At 37.4% G+C, this 21,460-nt stretch overlaps 1 protein-coding gene across 2 annotated transcripts in view; it reads right to left on the bottom strand.

The window, feature by feature from the left end:
- The window catches only part of LOC107708452 (methylcytosine dioxygenase TET3-like), a 48,421-nt gene extending 27,209 nt beyond the window's left edge, over positions 1-21,212 (bottom strand). For both annotated transcript variants that reach the window (XM_016512691.1, XM_016512692.1), the window contains exons 1-2: positions 20,932-21,212; positions 17,991-19,541 (exon numbers count right to left, since the gene is read on the bottom strand). In XM_016512691.1, coding sequence (XP_016368177.1) covers positions 17,991-19,370 — 1,380 coding nt within the window. In that variant the 5' untranslated portion in view covers positions 19,371-19,541; positions 20,932-21,212. The remainder of the gene's footprint in view (positions 1-17,990; positions 19,542-20,931) is intronic.
- Positions 21,213-21,460: the final 248 nt, after the last annotated feature.

Raw genomic sequence — 21,460 nt, 5'->3', positions numbered from 1 at the left:
ACTGCTGTTCCTGAAACCACGCTTTCTTTCTTTGCGTGCACATTTGGGCGGTGTTATGCAAATCTTCCCACACAGTGACGTAGACGTGGGGGCGTGTTTAAACAAGGCGTTTAAGGTAGGCGTGGTTGACTTTTAACTTTTATAAAGAATATCTCTTTGGATTTGAGACTTTAGTCTTTGCAACTTTACAGATCTTCTTTATGCACTAAGAGCTTGTAACACTCCAAAGAGAAAGGAAAAATTGAAATCGCATCATATGACCCCTTTAATAGTGATAACTGGTCCCTTAAAATAAAGTGTTACCCTATGTGTTTTATAATGAGCCATTTTAATTAGATTTTTGACTTGAATAAAACCAGTCAGTTTAAATGTTACCACATAAATCAAATTTTTAAGGTTACCTGACCAAACATTTTCACAGTGTAATGTAAACATCTATTAATTAGTTTATTAACTATTACGTTTATTAAACATTTTGGTATTAAATATAAGTGTGCACCACAAATCATGTTAAAATCTATTAAAATCCACAGAATTGAGCAGAAAAAAAAATGCCACAGATTGTGTCTGGGCCCGATTATAAGCAGACCTACAACAACCAGCTGCTCAAATTACAGTATCATGGTAACAGTGTCCAAAACTTTCATGTTTATAAATAAACTAAGAAAGCATATCAAGAAAGTAAGTAAATCTCCTCAGACGACTACATACTTTTCCTGAATTCATATGGGTCAAAAACAACTGTAGACTACAACGTCCTGAAAAACACAGAAGAAAATGTGCTTTTTATTGGAAACATCACTAGACGTTAAGAGGGACGGTTTGCTCATTCTCAGCACATCAAACGTTATTCTCTCACAGCAGTGCCTCAACGGCTTTGTTCTTGATTTGTTGTGTCTGAAGCCTTGAAAACTAAAAAAAAGTCACACTTGACTTTGTCTTCTTTTCATTGTAGTAAAAGTTCCCCCAGACACACACACACACACCCCCCTAGCAACAGCGCACATACTGCCAGAATCCTAAGAATTCTCCCTTAGGAAGCATTACCAGGGAAAGTTAGAGCAGAAGGGGAGTATCCAACCCAAACAGAGGGAGGAGAGACCTGACACCCTGCTTATCTCACCCAAGAGCTTCCACACCACAGGCTCATTCAAAAACACAGCTATGATTGAATAACACGGAGCATAGAAATATCACACATGCTGCAAAATAGTATCTTGTATCATGTCTTTATAATTTAGCAGGTACTCTGAGAAGTTAACCATCACCCCTAAAACTTGAATGTGCATCTTATGCCAAGTTCCTCGGTTACGAACCCTCTTCTGAACACATCAAAGCCAGTAGTTTTGCTCAAACTACTTTGCGTGCAAACTTTCACAGCGTCAAGTCCTCGCTGTTACGCTAATTCTAAAAAAACGCACGCTTCCTTCCTGGAGAGCGTGTGTAGTTTCTCTGAAGTTGTGAGGTTTTTTCATTCATACGCTGCTGCTTTCCTGTTTCTGAACTTCGGTACGGAGAAAAAAAACTCGCGGTGCAGGTGAACACACACTCGCGGCTGCCCTGTCAGCCAAGCTAAACTCTTAGACACTGATTTGAGATGCTGCATCAAAAGAACCAGAGAGCACAAAATGTTCTGTGCCTAAAAACTTGAGAAAAACATAGGAGTCTGTTACCTTAAAACCTTGCTTTTTTTTTCGTGGTTTGGAAATATCCTTGCACCCTACCTGAAAGAAGAAGCAAAACATTAGCTGATGGCACATTACTGATGATGCAGCAATGACAACAAGATCATAAACACACACATACGAGCGCACAAAGCTCCCAGTGCACACACACTCTCCCAGGAGCATCTGTTTGAGACAATAGCCATTACAATCCAGTCTGGTGTTGTACCTTCTCATTCCTCAGAGGCAGACCCTCAATTTTGGGCAGCACAATCCTAAAAGGTAGCCATCTTGCCTCCCTCGGCTTCAGAAGAATAAGTGGCCGTAGTGGCAGATGCAGCGCGAGCAGCACAGGTTTGCATGATCAGTGCAGAGGAGAGAGGCTTTGGATCGCCGCTGCCGCAGACAGCCGACGCATGCCTTTCGCACACGCAGACAGCACCCTGTCAGCCAATCGCGAAGGGACCTAGCGGCTTGTAAAAGTATCAGCCATGCCTAGACCCTCCTAAACAAAGGATCCCCTATGTGGTTTCTTACTCTACAAGTACGCACGAGGGAGAGCGTTAAGCTGTGGTCCGAACACTCACGACACCGGACTGGAGTTTAAAGCCAGTGGGGGAGGGAGGGGGAGTAAACAGGAAAAGTGGTCTTGGCAAGCAGGCACACTATTTTTAGAAGCACACAAAAGTTTCAAAGCACATTACATTAACAGTGCACTATGTGAAATAACTAATTATCATTTATTTCTAAATATGATAGAATTTTAATAATAATTAGAAATAGTAATAAATATAATTAAAAAACCAAATTAAATTTGTATACTATATATTCTATATTTTGTTTATTTAGATTTTAATTGTACATTTTATCTCTAATAATCTTATATATTGACAGAAATTATGATTTTAATAATTAAACCATGAAACATTAAAAATTGAATTACATTCTATATATTCCATATTTTGTATGTTTATTTCTATTTTAATTGTTTAAGTTCTCTTTAATAATCTTATATGTTGAATGATCAAATTATAGATACAGTAATAATATTTAATATATATTATTTATTTTTATATAATAATTATAGAGAAAGTGGTCTTTGCCAGCAAGCTTGCTATCTTTAGAAGCACACAACAGTTTCCACATTATATTAACAGTGCATTACATGAAATAACTCATTATAATTTATTCCTAAATAATATAATTTATAAATAGATTAATAATATTAAAATAATAATATAATGAATAATTAATATTATTAAAATAATTTGAATTGTATATTTTTATATATTTTCTTTCTAATAATCTTATATAGTGACAGAAATTATAATAATTTAATAATAATTATCATGTATAATAATTATATGATACTCACTCTTATTATTATTATTATTATAAGCAAACTCACAATTTTTAGAAGCACAGAAAAGTTTCCAAGCACATTAGCATTCATTTGTCTTAATATATTAATGGTGCATTATGTGAAAAGTTATTCCCATGACACTGACAAACACTGCATTTACATCTTATCTTAAAAAAAAAAAAAAAAGAGCACGAGTATGACTAAGCGTGCTGCCACACAGCTGTTTTCATAAATGACGTCACAGCAAGGCGCGTCACTCTCTCCTTTTTCTGGGAGGATGTCAAACGCTTCAGGGCAGGCAGTCACGCTCTCGGTCTCTCCATGGAGATGCGTTTAGAGTGGATGTGACTGCGCAGCCGCAGACCCTCCACCGCTGCACTGCAGCTGTCATACGATGTACTGTTCAGCCCAGTCTGCAAACACACACCAACCTCCACACAAACATATGGCTGAGGAGGTCAGATGAGGACAAGGGAACGCAACAGCTACTTTTAGCACTAGCAAAGCTATTGAATACAAAGACCAGGGAGATGGCGGACTCAAATGCAACTTTATTATTTTACATATCTTCTGTATGCAACTGTATTATTTTACATAATATTTCTTTGATATATTAACTGTATATACATGTGTTTGTCCATGCATTATTATAATCACTTACTTAATTATTAATCTTATTAAAATAACAACAAAAATAACCATCCGTATAAAAAAATATATTACAATATTCTAACATTCTAAATATTCTACATTTAAATTTTATATATTTTAATTGTATATTCTCTAATAATTGTATGTATAAAAAACAGAACTATAAATATAATTAAATTTAATATATTATTTATTATACTATAATACTAACATATATATATATATATATGCCTCAATAAAAAATGTAATACTGTAGATAGCACATTGTTTCACTGAAAAATACAGTATTTGTTGAGTCAATAAATGATTGTGTGTAGTAACTCAAGGTCGTAAAACAGGTTATATTTCAACTTAATGGCCGTTGTATGTTAAACTGGTCTGTCTGGATTATTTAGTTTCTATGAATGTGATCCATTCATTTTTGCCAATTAATATAGCAATGACTCTACATTGATCACTACACTTTTTCATGAACAAAACTGATTTTTTTATCATTTATTTTCTAAAGGAATCTTGCCTAAATGAAAGTCCATGTGGGTCTAAACTAAGACATTTCAACTAATCCTCACTCTAGATGAAACTTTACTCCAAAGCGTAAAATGCATAATAGACTGACCGTCTCTCTGTGAGCATTTGTCTAAAGCAGCCATCCATAATAAGCCTGCCTGCTGTGTCCAGTGATGGCTGAGTATTGTTGCTGCGCTTTGTGTGATAACATGTGAGGTGGCTGATGGAAATCGGTTTGAGTCGTGCAGTGAGTAAGCTGCCTTGAGACAGTTTTCTTCACGCTCGCATCAACGGACAATGGAGTTGTGGTATTCTCTTTGACAACGGACATAAAGGCTGAATCTGGTTAATATTCTGAAGACTGCTGAAAGCTACATAGTGGTACAAGTGACAGTGCATTTCACAAGTGAAACCAGTAGTCTTTGTGGGACTATTGCAAATATTAATCCTAGCATGATTCAACATGTCCTTCTCTTTGACAAATCATTTGCCTTTAAAAAAAGGTCTGTTATATTTTTTTAAAGGGATATCTCACCCAAAAAATGAAGATTCATTTACTTACTCTATCCACTCTATTGTACAGAAAAGTGCAACTTGGACATTCTGCTAAATATCTTCTTTTATGTTCCACAGAAGAAAGTCAAACAGGTTTGGAATGACATGGAGGTGAGTAAATGATGACAGAACATTCTTTATTATTATTTTGGCCTAATCTTCTGTTGTGCCAAATTTACACTGCAAAGGTGGCAGAGAAGCACTTCTGAAGTGACTTTTATGCCTCTTTCCACAGACTATTTAATGCTGCTCAGAGGTGGCATGAATGTATTTACACAGCAATTACAACTTTATACTTTGATATTAGGGACTGAGATGCATCTGAACAGGCATAATTTAGACTGGCTTATGTGGCATTGCATCTTTACAGCCTTTAATCAGCTGTGTAAAGATGCCTTTTTAGAGCTATGTAAACTTACAGTGACGAAATCTATAGAAACCTTTTCCAACACCACCCAGAACTCCTCCCTTCTTTGTCTTTCCTCACATGTGCTTCATTGCCAATTGCAGAAACATGTCCATATGGTGAGCTTTTTAAAAAGCTGCCCAGCCTTCATTAGTCACAAGCAGCCCATGTATAAATGTCCTCATGAAGTGCTGGAAAATGGCCCCTACAACAGTGCACTATGTGAGGTGTCACCAGCTCACCAATGGCTCAAACCAATAAAACACCAGCCACAATAGAGCATGTCAGGAGATTAAAGGAGATCTTCACCTCCTTTTATCACTGTAGCTGAGGAAGGAATGAACAGTGTGTGGCAGATGGATGGATATGGGTGAATCTACAATTAGGGGAATTTTTTACTTCTTGAAAAAAAAAAAACCTTTGATAAAACATCAATCTGATCAGGATCTTGAAATGGATTTCGGTATAATGTGGGATTGTGAATAATTAACATTGCGTGCAGTTTTAATTTAGTTGATGAATCATTTTTGTTATCATTTTCGTCAACAACATTTTTCACCAACAAATACAAGCCGATAACAAAATAAAAACTCGTTTTTGAATGCCAAAAACTGTGACCCTATCCGGCGGGACATAAGCTAGGATTTACTTGCTGCACGTCTCATAAAACTTAAAAAAAGTCAATATCTGGGAGTAAGAGAAGAGCAGACATATGGATACATTTGAAAAGCATGACGATGCAAAGGTTAAATCAATTCGGTCCGGTTTTCTGAGCGCACACACCTGAAGCACGCACACAGAAAAGCGCCTCTCACACAGCGCACGACTGAATTCAGTTCTCCTTCACGTCGCATGAATGGAGAAATACACACAAAATTGCCCATTTTGACGAGTATTCATGAAGTGTGATAGTAATAAAATTTTTCACAAACTGTAAACATGCTAAAATAGTTTGTTAGCAGTCAATTACCTTTGAATTTATAGAAAAATGAGTTCGTGAAATGATTTCAGAATTTAAAAAAAATTTAAAATACTGACTAGTTTGGTAATGACACCTACTGCAAGTTCATGTAAAAAAACTTGAATTTAATAACATTTCAGATTTTCAAATGGTCACTCCGCTGGAGTTCAACAATTCAACAATTCTACCCTGTCACTTCATATTTCCATCATAATCAAAAACTTCTTTGGAGAAAAAAATTAATGCTGCTGTGATGGTAAATTGGGGTCAACAATTCTTTGTTATTTAAAAAATAATTTGTATTCTTAAAGGCCAAAATGAACTCAAAATATGAATTTAGATCCTTAAAGTCAAAAGTAGACTTTTCTTAATTATAACTTACACACACACACACACACACACACACACACACAATAAAAAGTTTAAAATGAACCAAAACTGTTGTTTTGATTTGATTGTTTTTTAAAGCATTTTTTCCCCCCATTCAAACAAATACAGGGCCCAAAGGTTCCCCCAATCAAAGAATCACAAATGGTGGAAATATCCTCTCTTTTAGGAAAGCATGACTCTATGCTTGGATATACCCCTAAAGTCACACACACATTAAACTAACCCCAGACGTCAGGAAAAGTCAGGCTGAGCAAGAGGCGAGAATCCTAATCCCCTCTAAAAGGCACCGAGAAGCAATAAAACAATGTATTTATTGAGCGAACACAGTTCTTAATTCAATAACCCACTGGAGCCTGCTAATATGCACGGTTAATATGCAGTGTGAGAAAGCCTTGGAAAGTGTTTTCTCTTAAATTCACACAATGGTCAAGTAAAAGCTTAAATCTGTCCATTAAATTACTAAACTTAGTTACTTATGCTGCCCTCATACATCCTACGCAATCAGTTTTTGCATATAATGCAAAGTGTTAGGTATTTCTGCATACACAACAACAAAAATATGCATCAAAACATCTCAGAGGGGACAGTTTTGCTCCACAAGATTTCCTCAGTCAAGAGGGAAGTGTGTGTGAACACAGGAAGACTAACTGGTGGTTTGCTCTGCACTCAGATAAGAAGGAAAAAACAGAGGGAGAGCCGACAAACTCCAGCAAGGACAATTCAACAGATAGACCCGGCTTCTGTAGTTACAAACATAACAAAAAAGGCAGTTGCCTGATCCCCATCATTGTGCTTATGTCATGACTTTATTTTAAACTATGATGATTCATATCACAAACAAAAACCTGTTCAGCGCTTGGGAAGGATTAGCTCGAGTGAATAGTGTAAGAACACCTGGGACTCCTCAAAAGGAACTGAACGATTCAATCCATTGGCTTGCTCAGAGGGCTGACATTGAAATTTAAATCACTATTCAACTGTAAAGTCGTGAGGACTGTGAAGAAATTTTCCAGTAGTACCAAACTCCTCCATGGCAACTACTGTGGTAATGTAAAATGCTTCAAGACTTCCTATTTTCACTACTGACAGACATTAATCTTAGGTTTGCTTGGATGTGATGAGATATTTCGAGATGAGACATGCCGAATGCTGTATAGTCTGGACTGTGTGTTGCTCTTGAACAAGTTTCTCCATGTTTGGTCTACTTTATAAAGTAGACTAGTTACAATGGAAGCCCACTCATTATTATTTCGCAAGGTGACCTTATATCTTTCAACTGTTACTTCATATATTGCAATAAAGTCAAATTGTGAGACATAAAAGCTCAATTACAAGAAACTGCCCCATTAGAAACAAACTTGTAAGATATAAATTTAATGTCTTGTACCATGACTTTATATCTTACAACTATAATTTTTTTATTGTAATTGCAATTTATATCTCACAATGTGACTTTGTATTTTGCAATATGGCATTATATCTCATAATTGCAACTTTATGTATCATAATGTGACTATATCTTGTGACTTGTTGTGATTTTGACTTATTTTCTAGTATGACTGTGACTTCATATATCACAATGTGACTTTAAGTCTCACAATTTTATCTATACGTCACGATTTGTTAGCTGATTGTGAGATGCATTTAAGCAATTTTGATAAATATTTTCTGTATTATTAACTTTTACTGTATCTCAATCATCACATTTAGTCATAAATGTAATATATAAAGTCGCATTACACATTTAAGCAAAGAGAGGAATAAAGGTAATTGTGAGATAAAGTTATTTTAATGTTGTCATATTATGTTTGATTTTATTATTTTCTTTCAAAATTATTTTTTATTTTTACTCTGAGGTGGAAACAGGCTTCCATAAGTTATGGAGTAATACCAAAACAGATTTATAATAATTTGAGGGGACACTTTGATATGTTGGTTCATCCTACGTAGCACCAAATGCAGCCTGCCTGGTAAAATAAATACACAAAAGAGAAGCGCTTACCTTTTTTTAATCTTTTGTAAACTGATGTGTACTCAGATGTATATAGCCCTAATAAAATAACAAATGAAAATGCCTTTTGACTGTGCCATGATTCATCACCTTGTGCACAGAGGTGGCTAAAGGTGTCAGATGATGTTCTGGGCTTGGATTTCTGTTGTTTGAAGGTGTGATGGAAGTATTACAAGGTGTTGAGGAAGATCAGAGATCATATCACACTGGTCAGAGAGAGAGCTGATGCAGAGGCATTCATTCATACTGACATTTCACGATTCGTTTGCTCACTTTCTTACACTTCAGCCTCCTACCAGCTGTACTCGCTTGCCTGGCTCAACAATACTCACACCGGCTTCTGCCAATGATCCTACACGGGCACAGCATTACAGCCCCTGCCCACAGGCTCCAGGAAAAACTTTTTCCTGGAGATTTAACTACATGAATATAACATTAACATCATCCTACCTTATTCTAAACAGTTCCAGGTCTAAAATCTCACTGCATGAGCCAGGTTTAGGGTTATATACACATCAAGTAAGTGCACAGTCAATAAAAGGGCTACAATAAAATTAAATGACATATTATTAAAATTAATTTGCTGTTATGAGTATACTGAATAGACTTCACTAGAGTTTTAATTCATTTGGTGAATTAACAGTTGATGACTGGTGGGAGGAGACCAATTTACTTGCTGAAATGAACAATACGGCAATAAATGAATTATAAAAACTATATACATAGGCCATTTTCTGTTTTCAAACATGGTACAATGAGGAAAATATAGCTCTTGGTTTCCAAAAAAGTCAGAGCTAAACAAAACAATTTAATAAAAAAAGGAGAGCCAAATGGATTCAGTACACTCTCAGAAAACAAGGTATGAAAGCTGTCAGTGGGACAGTACCTTTTCAAAAGCTACAAATATGTACCATTAAGGTACTAATATGTATATTTTAGGTACTCATATTGTATATACTTTTAAGGTACTAATATGCACCTTTTAGAGCAGTGGTTCTCAATTGCAGTCCTCATGTACCACCACCACTCTGCACATTTTGAATGTATCTCTTATCACCTGCAAAGTGGACAACACAGGATTTTCCGCCATGATTCCAGTTTGAAGGGAGCGTATATGTTCCATTCAAAGGGCATTAAAGTGTGCGAGACGTGAATTTAAATTGTATTTATTTACAGAGGTATATTATGTCACACTTCTCTAGTAAGCGTCGTCTGTGTGTGAAGATGCCACACAGCCAGGTCGTGGCGTAGCGCAAATCTGTGAATGAATGTTCCGAAATGAAGTAAACTTCAACGGATTTCCCGTGCTCAAGGAATAGGGAGCAATGAACACTGTGTAGGGACCATGTCAATCGGAGGACTGGGATTGAGAACCACTGTTTTAGAGGTAAATAAGGTAAAAATGTGTACCTTTTGAAAGCTGCCTCAGTGACAGCTTTTGTACCTTTTTATCTGAGAGTGTATGTTGGTTATGTTAGGCCTGGGACACACTAGATGATTTTAAAACCATGGGAGACCACAGACATGAAGACGGTTTCAAATGATTTTTAGCCTTATAAGCCTCTGAATGCACACGCTTGTTGATTCTAGGAACGATTTCACAGTGATACAAGATCTCACGGAGACTCGCGAGATCAAACGTGACTAGAGAAGAAAAACACATGGAGGACAATCGATGTTGTCCTGGCGTGCGTTCCGTTGTACAGTGAAAAAATAAATAGAAAAAAAAATGGGTAAAAATTATTTGTGCAATACCTCTTCATATTCCTTCACAATGCCAGGCATTCTTCTCCATATATAATGTATTTTCTATAAAAGAATACTACAGAATTATTTAATTATTGAGCATTGGCTACTTTTGTTGCTGTTGCAACATTTTAATGAAGGCAATACTCAAGGACTGCTTTACCATTTTTACCATGGGTAAGGCCGTTACGCCTATTTACTCTACTCATCTGTAGTAAAATCACTGTAACACGTGATCTCTCGTGGCTTATAGCTTTAAAAAGCCTATTCATTTTATTAACTGCATAACAATCCACGTTGTAATAATGTCCTGAGGCATGAGTGTGAGTGCTGGGTTTTTTCTTCTGTTGTACTTTATTAAACGATTAAGTTTAATAAATGATGATGTTTTAATAGTCCACGTTTATGTTGACAGTAACCATTCGTGATACATCATGAACCAGATGCTCGGTGAAAATATCAGAGGCCAAATGGGCAGATGCTCTTAAATTAGATGTCTAGGTGATACGCGCTGATATCATGGCAACCATATCAGGTCAGTTCTGCAGTTAATCAAGTAATGTTTGGCAACAGCTCTGGAAAAGCAATGAAAGACTTACTCGTCATGGAAAAACAAAAGATGCACTAGTATGAATAATAACATGACTCAAAAAAGACTAATTATATACAAATCTCTAAAGTGAAAACTTCAAACGTTATCAACTCTTATTCTTGTACCCAAGACATCAATGACAGAGGGACCGATTGAGACAGAACTTTTATTATTTACTTAGAAGTCATAAAATAATCATGTATGACTCTGTCTGAAGATAAGACATTTATCCTAACCATAGTGGTGGGCAGGGCTGTCCTTAGCTGACGTGGTGCGAGGTAGGGAGCGGGGCACCAGTTGCACCCCCCTAAGGACGGCCTTGGTGCTGGGTAATATTAGTTTCCATTATTTGTAGAATGATTTTGGTGAGAAGTAAAATATAAAAGACAATGTCTCCTTATTTCTGATTCGGAAATAAATCGCACTGAGGAAAGCCACACATCTGGACACATAGGCTAAATGTATTCAAAATAACAGTATTTTGTACTATTACACTGTGAAAAGTCTTTAAAAATGTTTCCCAAAATTTGGTTCAAAAACTTAAATTAACATTGTCTATAAACTACCTAAACAATATATTACTAGCTTGGACTTCAGAAAGGTCTCCTTGTGCAGTGTGGTAGCTTCAGAGCAAAAATGAGACACCTGTTTTACCTTTCGTTAACTTGACTCACACTGGATAGTCTGGATAGATTCAGCCCACTGCGAGTGGACCAGTCATTTTCTTTGTTCTTTTTTGATTGTGTGTGTGATCTGACAAGTGTGCAAATGAACTATGCAAATGATCATATGGTATGTCAAGTCAAGTCACCTTTATTTGTATAGCGCTTCATACAATACTGATTGTGTCAAAGCAGCTTTACAGTGTCAAACAGGAAAATAGTTTGTCAATAATGCAAGAAGACAATAACAAAGAGTCATTTTTCGAGCTAAAGTCAGTTCATTGATGATTCAGTGATGTCATCATCCAGTTCAGCTCTCTTCCAATAGTGTCTGTGCAATCAGTCAAGTGTCCCCAACTAAGCAAGCCAAAGGTGACAGTGGCAAGGAACCAAAACTCCATCAGTTACAGAAATGGAGAAAAAAGCCTTGGGAGAAACCAGGCTCAGTCTGGGGCCAGTTCTCCTCTGGCCAGATGAAACCAGCATGGCATGGTTTAATTCCAGGCTGCAACACCGGTGCAGAGGACGTGTCTGGTTCCCATGGTCTTGTGCCGATAGTCATCGAGGTGATGAGGTCTTCGCAGAGGATCTGAGCTCAATCCTGAGCTCCATCATGTAGAATTCGCTGACACTCTCGTTAGCTTTTCTCCACACACAGCCAAAACATTACTTAATGTATAAGAGATGAAAATGGAAGTTGTAAAAGTCAAGTTCCTTTTATTCTCAAATATGATATGTGCTGATTATGAAAGAGGTTCAGTCACATGCAACCTCGCGTTTGTTTGTAGTGTCCACTTTCTTTTTCATTCATACAGAATGATTTTAATTTCTGTATTTGTTTAAAAAAAAATACCATAATAATAAAGAAGAGGTTGGTTTTGCTATAAGGTGGATGAGTGCTATCACTTAATCGCTTGCATGTTTTCAGCTCACAGCCAAAGTAACCAATTGGCAGAGTCTACTGCTTAGATTTAAAAGCCATCATTTCAAGCCATTTCTTTTCCTTCGCACTGCAGCCAAGAAAAATGAAGCTCTTAAAATAGAAAGATTAGGTCTCAAAAAACGAGGGAGACAAATTTAGTCATTTCTAAAAGTGACAGGGCATGTTATGATGTGAGGGTGGGGGTCAGTTATAATAACTGCTTCATCCTTGCTTTTCAATGTTTGGAGGATTTGACAAAAAGCCAACACAACAAAATAGTTACATGGAGGTCCTAGTAATTAATTCTCTGCATAGTCGATTAAATTAGGACATTAGCACATGGAAGTAGTAAAAAAAACATCCAACGTTCAATGCAAATCATCTGTGAACTAAACTAGTAACATAAAATATTTGTTGTACGCCACAGCTTAAAAAAAAAAAAAAAAAAGAGAACTTACGGTTAGTTACCATCTTGATAAGCATACTCAATCCAAATAAACACTTCCTGGAGAACAGAAAGTCGCCATGGTTTTCTGAGAAACTAGGTAGCGTTTTCCCAGTCAGGGTAATATATATTGTTTACCTGTAACACAAAGCAGAGCCCAGGGGAGGATGGGCTGCTGTATCTACCTTTGGGATCATTGACACAAACCCCTCAACTACAGAAAAACCCATGACTTAAACCTTCCGGTCGGCATTTACTAATGCCCGAACTCGTGATGTGGTCCAAACATTTCTTGAGAGTAAATCAAGACATGCGTGACATAAACTGAAGCCACTGTATTCTGAAGCGTTACCTCAGCATCCTGCATGGCTTCAGCACACTGTCAGTTGTGATTAAAACCAGACCTGACTGAACCAACAGCCCTCTTGCCCTTCGTTTCCCCCTGATTTCCCTCTTCCTCGACTGTGCCAAGCTAAGCAGCCCCCTGTGCCATTAACAAGCACACGGCGGTAACTCCGTCTCTGAGGCATGGCAAAAAGGGCAAGCGAACCGAAATCTCATTGGGTGTTGGTGTATTTGGGAGTGTCACAGCTGGATGGCAGATGTGCACACCCAGCAAAATGAGTTTTGTTTTGGTATGAATATACCTTATAATTAGGAATGGAACAAACATGATCACAAAGGCCCAGTGATGTAAAACGAACAGACATGAAGTTAGAGATTTAATCTAAATCACAAACCCAGCAAAGTTCTCCCCGTAGCAAAAGCTATGCTCTGAAAAGTAAACAAAACACACATTACTTATAATTGTTATGACTATTCTACAGTGATGAAGGAGATATGTTGTGGCACAGGCTGTGAGATGTGGTATGTGATCACTTCTAGCCCAGGGGTCATGTTGTTCAATAACACTAATTAAAGAAAGACGTCGCAAAAACAAAGCGGATTACGTAAAAGTGACAACTGATCTCTTATACTGGATCACAAATCACCCAGCATGTTGATATCTCAGAGCACATGTAAGTCTTACCCATACACACTATCAGGATCATCTGATCCAGTTTGGCAGCACCAGTGTTTCATGTTTGTTAACTTTTGACCTGATATAGTAGGTGTGGACGCAGGTTGATCCTGATCTTCTTGTCAGAACAGTTCTAACTGTTCAAACTTAAAACCATTTTGAAATCTCTTTTGTAGTCCACAAAATATGACTGATTTTAGAAAAAGAAAACTAATATTTGACAAAAAAAAAATACCTTATTGATGACTATTCTAGTTACAATTATTTATTTAAATTAAAATAACTGTTTTCTATTTTAATATATTTTAAATGGGACTTTGAGCCATGAGACAAAACAGTAAAAAGCACATTTTGGCTATTTAATTTATGCAATGGTGAAAAAAATAAATATGATATAAAATATAAATAATATAAATATAATATAAATTTAAAAAATGGCAAAATAGGCCTACATGAGGGGGAAATGCGAAAAACCATGTTCGGTATTTGGCCTTCGCAAAATGAGTTTTGTTTTTGTATGAATATACCTTATAATTAGGAATGGAACAAACATGATCACAAATCCCTGGTGATGTTTAAACGAACATACATGAAGTAATGGAGATTTCATCTAAATCACAAACCCAGCATAGTTCATCCCTTAGCAAAAGCTACGCTCTGAAAAGTAAACAAAACACACATTACTTATAATTGTTATGACTATTCTACAGTGATGAAGGAGATATGTTGTGGCACAGGCTGTGAGATGTGGTATGTGATCACTTCTAGCCCAGGGGTCATGTTGTTCAATAACACTAATTAAAGAAAGACGTCGCAAAAACAAAGCGGATTACGTAAAAGTGACAACTGATCTCTTATACTGGATCACAAATCACCCAGCATGTTGATATCTCAGAGCACATGTAAGTCTTACCCATACACACTATCAGGATCATCTGATCCAGTTTGGCAGCACCAGTGTTTCATGTTTGTTAACTTTTGACCTGATATAGTAGGTGTGGACGCAGGTTGATCCTGATCTTCTTGTCAGAACAGTTCTAACTGTTCAAACTTAAAACCATTTTGAAATCTCTTTTGTAGTCCACAAAATATGACTGATTTTAGAAAAAGAAAACTAATATTTGACAAAAAAAAAATACCTTATTGATGACTATTCTAGTTACAATTATTTATTTAAATTAAAATAACTGTTTTCTATTTTAATATATTTTAAATGGGACTTTGAGCCATGAAGTTCAAAAGAACAGCATTTATTTAAAATAGAAATCTTTTGTAAAATTATTAATGTATTGACTGTCACTTTTAAACAACTTAATACATCCCTTCTGTTATTCATACATTTGAAAAGTAGTGTATATTAAACTAAAATAGGACATATTTTTAGCACCAAGCACATCAAACAGAGGGTGAATTATATCACTGAAATGAATATTTCGTAAGCATCTACATTTCCTCTTGCACTTATTTCCACTCATGTGACACCCATTATGGGCAGATGGATGCACAAACAACAACCCTCTTAGGTAGTTAATTACGTAATTACAGATGGCCTTTCCCATTAACCCTTTAAAGATAAAGAAACACAATCCAAGTGCAACAGACATTCAGGCCACAAACCACCCGCTCACATCCAGACACTGATGACAACCTGACTAAAGACTGACTATAACTATAGCAGATGTGGCCCTGGCTGAACGCTGGCCTAAATTTTAGGGAAATGACTGATTCATTTACGAGCCTCAATCTGGTGTAATCCGGTCAACATCCCCGTTTCTGACAGACAACTTTTATTTGAAAAGCAGGACAAAACAGTAAAAAGCACATTTTGGCTATTTAATTTATGCAATGGTGAAAAAAATAAATATGATATAAAATATAAATAATATAAATATAATATAAATTTAAAAAATGGCAAAATAGGCCTACATGAGGGGGAAATGCGAAAAACCATGTTCGGTATTTGGCCTTCGGCCCAGTGTTTCATTTTGTTCGGCTTTGGCCAAGAATTTTCATTTCGGTGCATCCCTAATATAATTGGGTGAGAGTGAAATAATTGTGTTGCTCAACTTTCAGACTGATCAAAACTAGCAGCTATATGCATAAACATACAATGTCATTTAGCATTTGGCAGACAGTTTTATCAAAAACATACATTGCAAGCTATACATTTCATCATATTGTACATTCCCTGAGAAATGAACACATGAACAACTTGACATTCTTACCATGCACCATGCCCTACTGTCTGAGCTACATGAATCCTAACTAAAGTGACATGGGTGGTTTTATATTCTCAGTTCCTTACTGGAAAATTTGACAAAAGGATCTAAGAATAAAGTAATCAGTGCTTAATCACAAACACCAATCCTGTTTCAAACAGAGACTAAATAAACAGCTAGACTCAAAAATGCCAGGAATTCGGTCTTAACCAGCACAATGACGGTGTCAACACTTCTCATTGCCTGAATTAAACATGCATAAAACAAACTGTTCATCTATTGGCTCATCAGACACACACAAGTAAAAGGAGGACACGCTGTAACATGGACACTTAACATATGTAGAGTGCCATTCATTCGCTCTCGCTAAATATAAGCCACGTGCAACACTCATGGTAAATCATGTGATGGGTTATGCCTGAAAACAGTGCTATGAAAACAGTGCCTTTCCACTGTCTCCGACATTTGGATATGATTGTCGCATTTTTCCCCCTAGCGGCAGTCAAACAGAACTTTCAAACTGGTCGTGAAGCAATACCCTCAGCTTATTCACCATGGTAAAATGAATGATTTTATTGAATATAATGAATGTCTAAATATATCCACACAAAATAAAATGACCCCCAAAATAAAAACATAGTAGGTTTTATGGGGCTAAATCAACATACATGATTTATTTTAAAATAATTATTTCTGCCATAATTATTCTAAAGCGCCATTTTACAGAAATAGTGTTTACAGAATAACGTTAAAGTGGAAAAATATCGGTAATTCTGACCTCACACTCATAGTTTTGATTAGAATACATCACATCTGGTCGGGTGTTCGCATAAGGTCTAACCGCAGAAGTTCAAATATTTTAACGCATCCGAAGCTCAAATCGGATCCGAATTTTCTGCATGCGCATATGATCAGAGCTCAATGCAGCTCCCACACTACTCTTCATTGGAAATGAATGACTCTAGGTCTATCTCTTGTCGTTTGTCGGAGACAGTGGAAAGGTGGCTTAAGAGCGGGAGCGGCCATTTTTATTTTGTCATGCTGCTTGATATTGCAAACAGGTATTTGTTATCATATTGCAATTTATTATTGTAATCATAAACACACTGTTTTTACCATTTACTGCACTTGTTTTTCTGGTTATTTACCTATTGCGCTGAATCTGAAGTCTTGTACTTTCACAGAAAATAGCTTACGTCCAAAAGTAAGTTGGACAATGGTGGGAAATTTTTTATTTATTTAATTTTTTTTGCTGCATTTCTGCATTCTCTGCATCTGCACACACTCTCAAAATCTAATTGAAAGTCCTGAAAATTTAAGGGAGCCATACAGTTAAAGAATGCAGCTGTCAATCTCTTTCTTAACTAAACCATGTACGAACAGGACCATATTTAGCACTCCAAAAAAGACTGACAACCGTAATTCTGCTGCTGTGTGATAGTTGTGACAGAATCACCAGACAATCCTCACTGAAAGTTATTGGAGAGACTTAAATGATCATGGACCTTCAAAACTAACTTTAGTCTTTAGTTTAACTTGGGGATCTTTGGGAAAGATATGCAGAGAGGAAAGTTCCACTACTTTTGAGGCATTTCCTTATTACCTCTATGACTAGGTGGAAGTTTTGCATCACCCAACAGACATTACTGATGTGTAAACTGATGCATTTATCTGTGTAACATCACAAAAAATTCAAAATTAATTCTAATAAATGCTTTTTTGGACTTGGACTGTAAAGATCAAGAAAAGGTTGATTCCTTATGATATGACCCCTTTAATTGAAAAGCAAGTAAATGTTGTACTGAACATCTTTGATTTGACTTTAATTCAAAATGTTAAAGTTAGGGCAAGCGACACATCAAAAAGTTGCCTTACCTCTCCCGTATAGATCATGAGGGGCTTCTTCCTCAGCTCAACACACTTCCTGAGCTTACAGATCTGATGGCCCGTTTTTCGGTTCAAGCAACTCCTGCATTCCCCGCAGTTGATCTTGCGCAGGCAAGGTGTGCAAACACCACAGTGAATTCTCTTTTTCCTGCCCCTCCTCTCTTGAACTTGAAGTAAACACAGCTGAATATCCTCAACTTGGAGAGAAGGGTTTCCTGACGCCCCGTGCTCCAGAAACAACTCAGAGTCGCTGTCAAACGAGGACTGGGTGCTTTCTGTGCTACTGGAGAGCGACGCCGTCGCCTGAGGCCCACGGCCCATTTCACAAAGAGTGCTGTTGTAAATGGTCATGCTCAGCGAGAGGAGAGAAAGCGCCCCCTCTTTCTTCATCGACATTTCATCATCCCCATTTTCATCTTTGGTGTCCACGTCTACAGTGCTTTCAAACTCATTTTCCTTCTGGGGAGCATTTGCAATTTTTTCAAGTGCTGGTGATTCATTGGAGGACTGACACACTTCGGAGGCCACAGTCTCACCTGCTTCTGTAGAGTTTTCTGGAGTGGTTTGAAAAGAATTGTCGGGAAAGTTCATGTGTGGAACGATGTGTTGAACCTCTTCAATCTGTCCTGAAACATACTTATCTGACTGTGAAGGGGAGGGAGTTGTTGGGCTTGAGGTATTATTGTTGTAGGCAAAGTCCACATTATTGATGGGGTCGTGAGGGTCATGCTGCTCAACAAACGCTGTTTTCGGCTGCTCGGTAGGAGCAGAGCAGCTTTCGTTTTGCACAGTTTCTGTGCCTGCTTTTACAGTCTCTTCCTCTGCCTTGTCAGTGTTGTGAACAACAGTTTCTCTGTGATCCTCTGCAGTTTCCTCTGAGCTTATGTTAACACTCTGTCCCTCTCCAGTGGGAATTACAGCACCCTTTTGTTGTCCATCACCATTAGGATCATGAACTTCTGACCTTTTAGTATCAGTATCCTGTTCCCTGATCTCCAGACCTCCCTTTTTCTTTGTAACCACTCTCCTGTAGGACTCAACTTCCCTCGGACATGAGACACTATTGCGAGGTGACTTCCCTTTCCCATTAAGTTTTGACAACAAGCCATTTTGGTTCAAAGAACCACGCGTGTGCTTGGATCCTTTAACAACGAGGACATTCTTGACTGTCCTCTTACTGGGCTTGCTGACAACAGTCCTCTGGGTCGCTTTGGCTGCCTGTTTCTTGTCTATGGCCTTCCTGATCTCGCCAATCGCTTTGAGCAAGTTGACTGTTTGCCTCCTAGTCGTGGAAGCTTTCACCCTCCTAACATTTTGCTTTTTGGATGCACAAGATGACTTCTTGGGTGCTTTGGGAGTGTGAGGCATAGCTGAAGCCAGTGAGGGTGAGGGAGGAGGAGTTCAGGATAGCCGGCATGGGAAACAGTATAAAGATGACGCTGGGCAACAGTACTTTTAAGATCTTTCATGTAATGTTCCCTGTTTCAAGTAAGATCACATTGACATTTTTCCACTGATGACATATGGATGTATGGCTACCTGTGGAAAGGACAATTCATTATCAAATTATGTAGCATGATGCAGCATCTTATTATGTTTATTAAAGACCCCTTAAATCAATATTGGTGTACGTGGCTTGTGGTCCATATTTGTAGGCTTTGAAGACAACTATATATTAGTGTACTCCTAAAATTTGACAAAATTCACTTCAAAACTATTGATGTCGCAATCAGCTTCCTAGTTCAGGTGTCATGGTCAGGGAGTCGTACCACAGTAGTTCATTTAACAGAAATCATATCACATTTCTGAAGTGGGAAAAGTAAATTACACAAGACATCACAATACACACCATGGCATGTGTTAGAAGTTTTGAAAAGTCAAGCCGTTTATTCATTTAATTATATTTCAGCATAAACATATTGCTAGACAGTCACAGTAGTGACCATAATCTAGCTAACATTTGTAAATAATTTAAGGCTGAAATGTTGCAGGGATATACTGTACATTCAAATTATTTTTCATAATGTACTTTAAACCGTATTACAAAATATTGTCAGAAAGATATTAGTCCTGCTGCTGTTGTTGATAAATAACAATGGTGATGTTTTACAAGACAAGTACGGGAAAAATGCACAATAATGCTACTGTGAAATGTTGGTACACTAAAGGAAATATTATGCTGCCTTTAGGTACAATGTATTCAGTGCACAAACACATGAGCTAATTGCTATATGCTAATTAGTCAAATCCTCATGCCTACCAAAAAGTACCATGGTATTACAGGGTTTTTAAAAAGTATTGTTACCATAGCTTTTGGACACTGGCATGTTAAATACCATGGTTTATGACTACGGTAATAATTAAGTATCATGCTTCTTTTTATAAGGGATACTCAAACTTCCTACATTTCCATGTTTATTTGGTTCAGCTGTTTGTTTAAGTGTCAACTGTGTATATGAGGCTCGAAGTGTCCCTCAAGTGAAACAAGTGTTTTGGCACTTGTCATGAGTAAAATGTAAATACAAATTAGGTAAGTGTGAGGTATGTTTGTTCTGACAAGTAGATCTAAAGACACTCACAGAAGTTTATACACTGGCTGTGTTTCAAACCTAGTGAGCTCCCTACTACACCTACACAGCATTTTTGTGCGTCATAGGCGCGTGCAAAATTGAGTCAGGCGCCTAGATGCCCAAAAATGCTGTCTAAGAAGGGAACTAACTAGGTTTTGTGACAGCCGTTGTGGATGATTAATCGCTTAACGTTCTCACACGCTTATCTCTAACAACAGTTCGTTTCAGTTTCTATAAACCGCTCTAACTTAAAAACTTTCAAACGTAATACGAAGCAAATAATAGAACAAGGGGGCTTTAATCCGTGGGTTGCTGCATTGTTATGAACACTTTGAAGGGAGTTGAAATACTTTACATACCGGAGAGACAGATGCACTGTCTGAGGGCTAATAATATTCCCCGCCTGTACAACACGACCGATCCTTCAGCATTTCTCTTCGATGGATCTTCCCTAGGCACGCGTGAACATGGTCTTCACAGCGTATCTTTGAGCTGTAACACTGACATGCTGCCACAGAGACCAAAGCACCGGATAAAAGGCAAATCCTTCTTATGTCAAGCCATTGACGGCAGCCCTCTGCCAGACTCGACCTACACTCTCCAGTCAACTTCAGGATATTTAATGGACGTCGGCGTGAGGCGGCGGGAAAACCCGGACTGGATTTCTGTTCTCAGGATAGTCTGTGCAGAAATCAGTCTTCTTCTTCTTCTTCTTCTTCTTTCCAGTTTAACGGCGGTTGGCATCCAGCTTATTGGTGCATTACCGCCCCCTTCTGCTCCGGAGTGTGGATCAGATAATAGTTATCTATTCCCATTTCCCCCTAAAACTTACACATCACTCACATTGTCCCCTCACATTAATATCCACACACACATCACACATCAAAT

The sequence above is a fragment of the Sinocyclocheilus rhinocerous genome, unplaced genomic scaffold, assembly GCF_001515625.1.
Source record: "Sinocyclocheilus rhinocerous isolate Xijiao unplaced genomic scaffold, SAMN03320098_v1.1 scaffold295, whole genome shotgun sequence".
Taxonomy (NCBI): domain Eukaryota; kingdom Metazoa; phylum Chordata; class Actinopteri; order Cypriniformes; family Cyprinidae; genus Sinocyclocheilus; species Sinocyclocheilus rhinocerous.
Note: the sequence above shows the minus strand (reverse complement) of the source record. Positions and strands in the feature narration are given on the sequence as shown.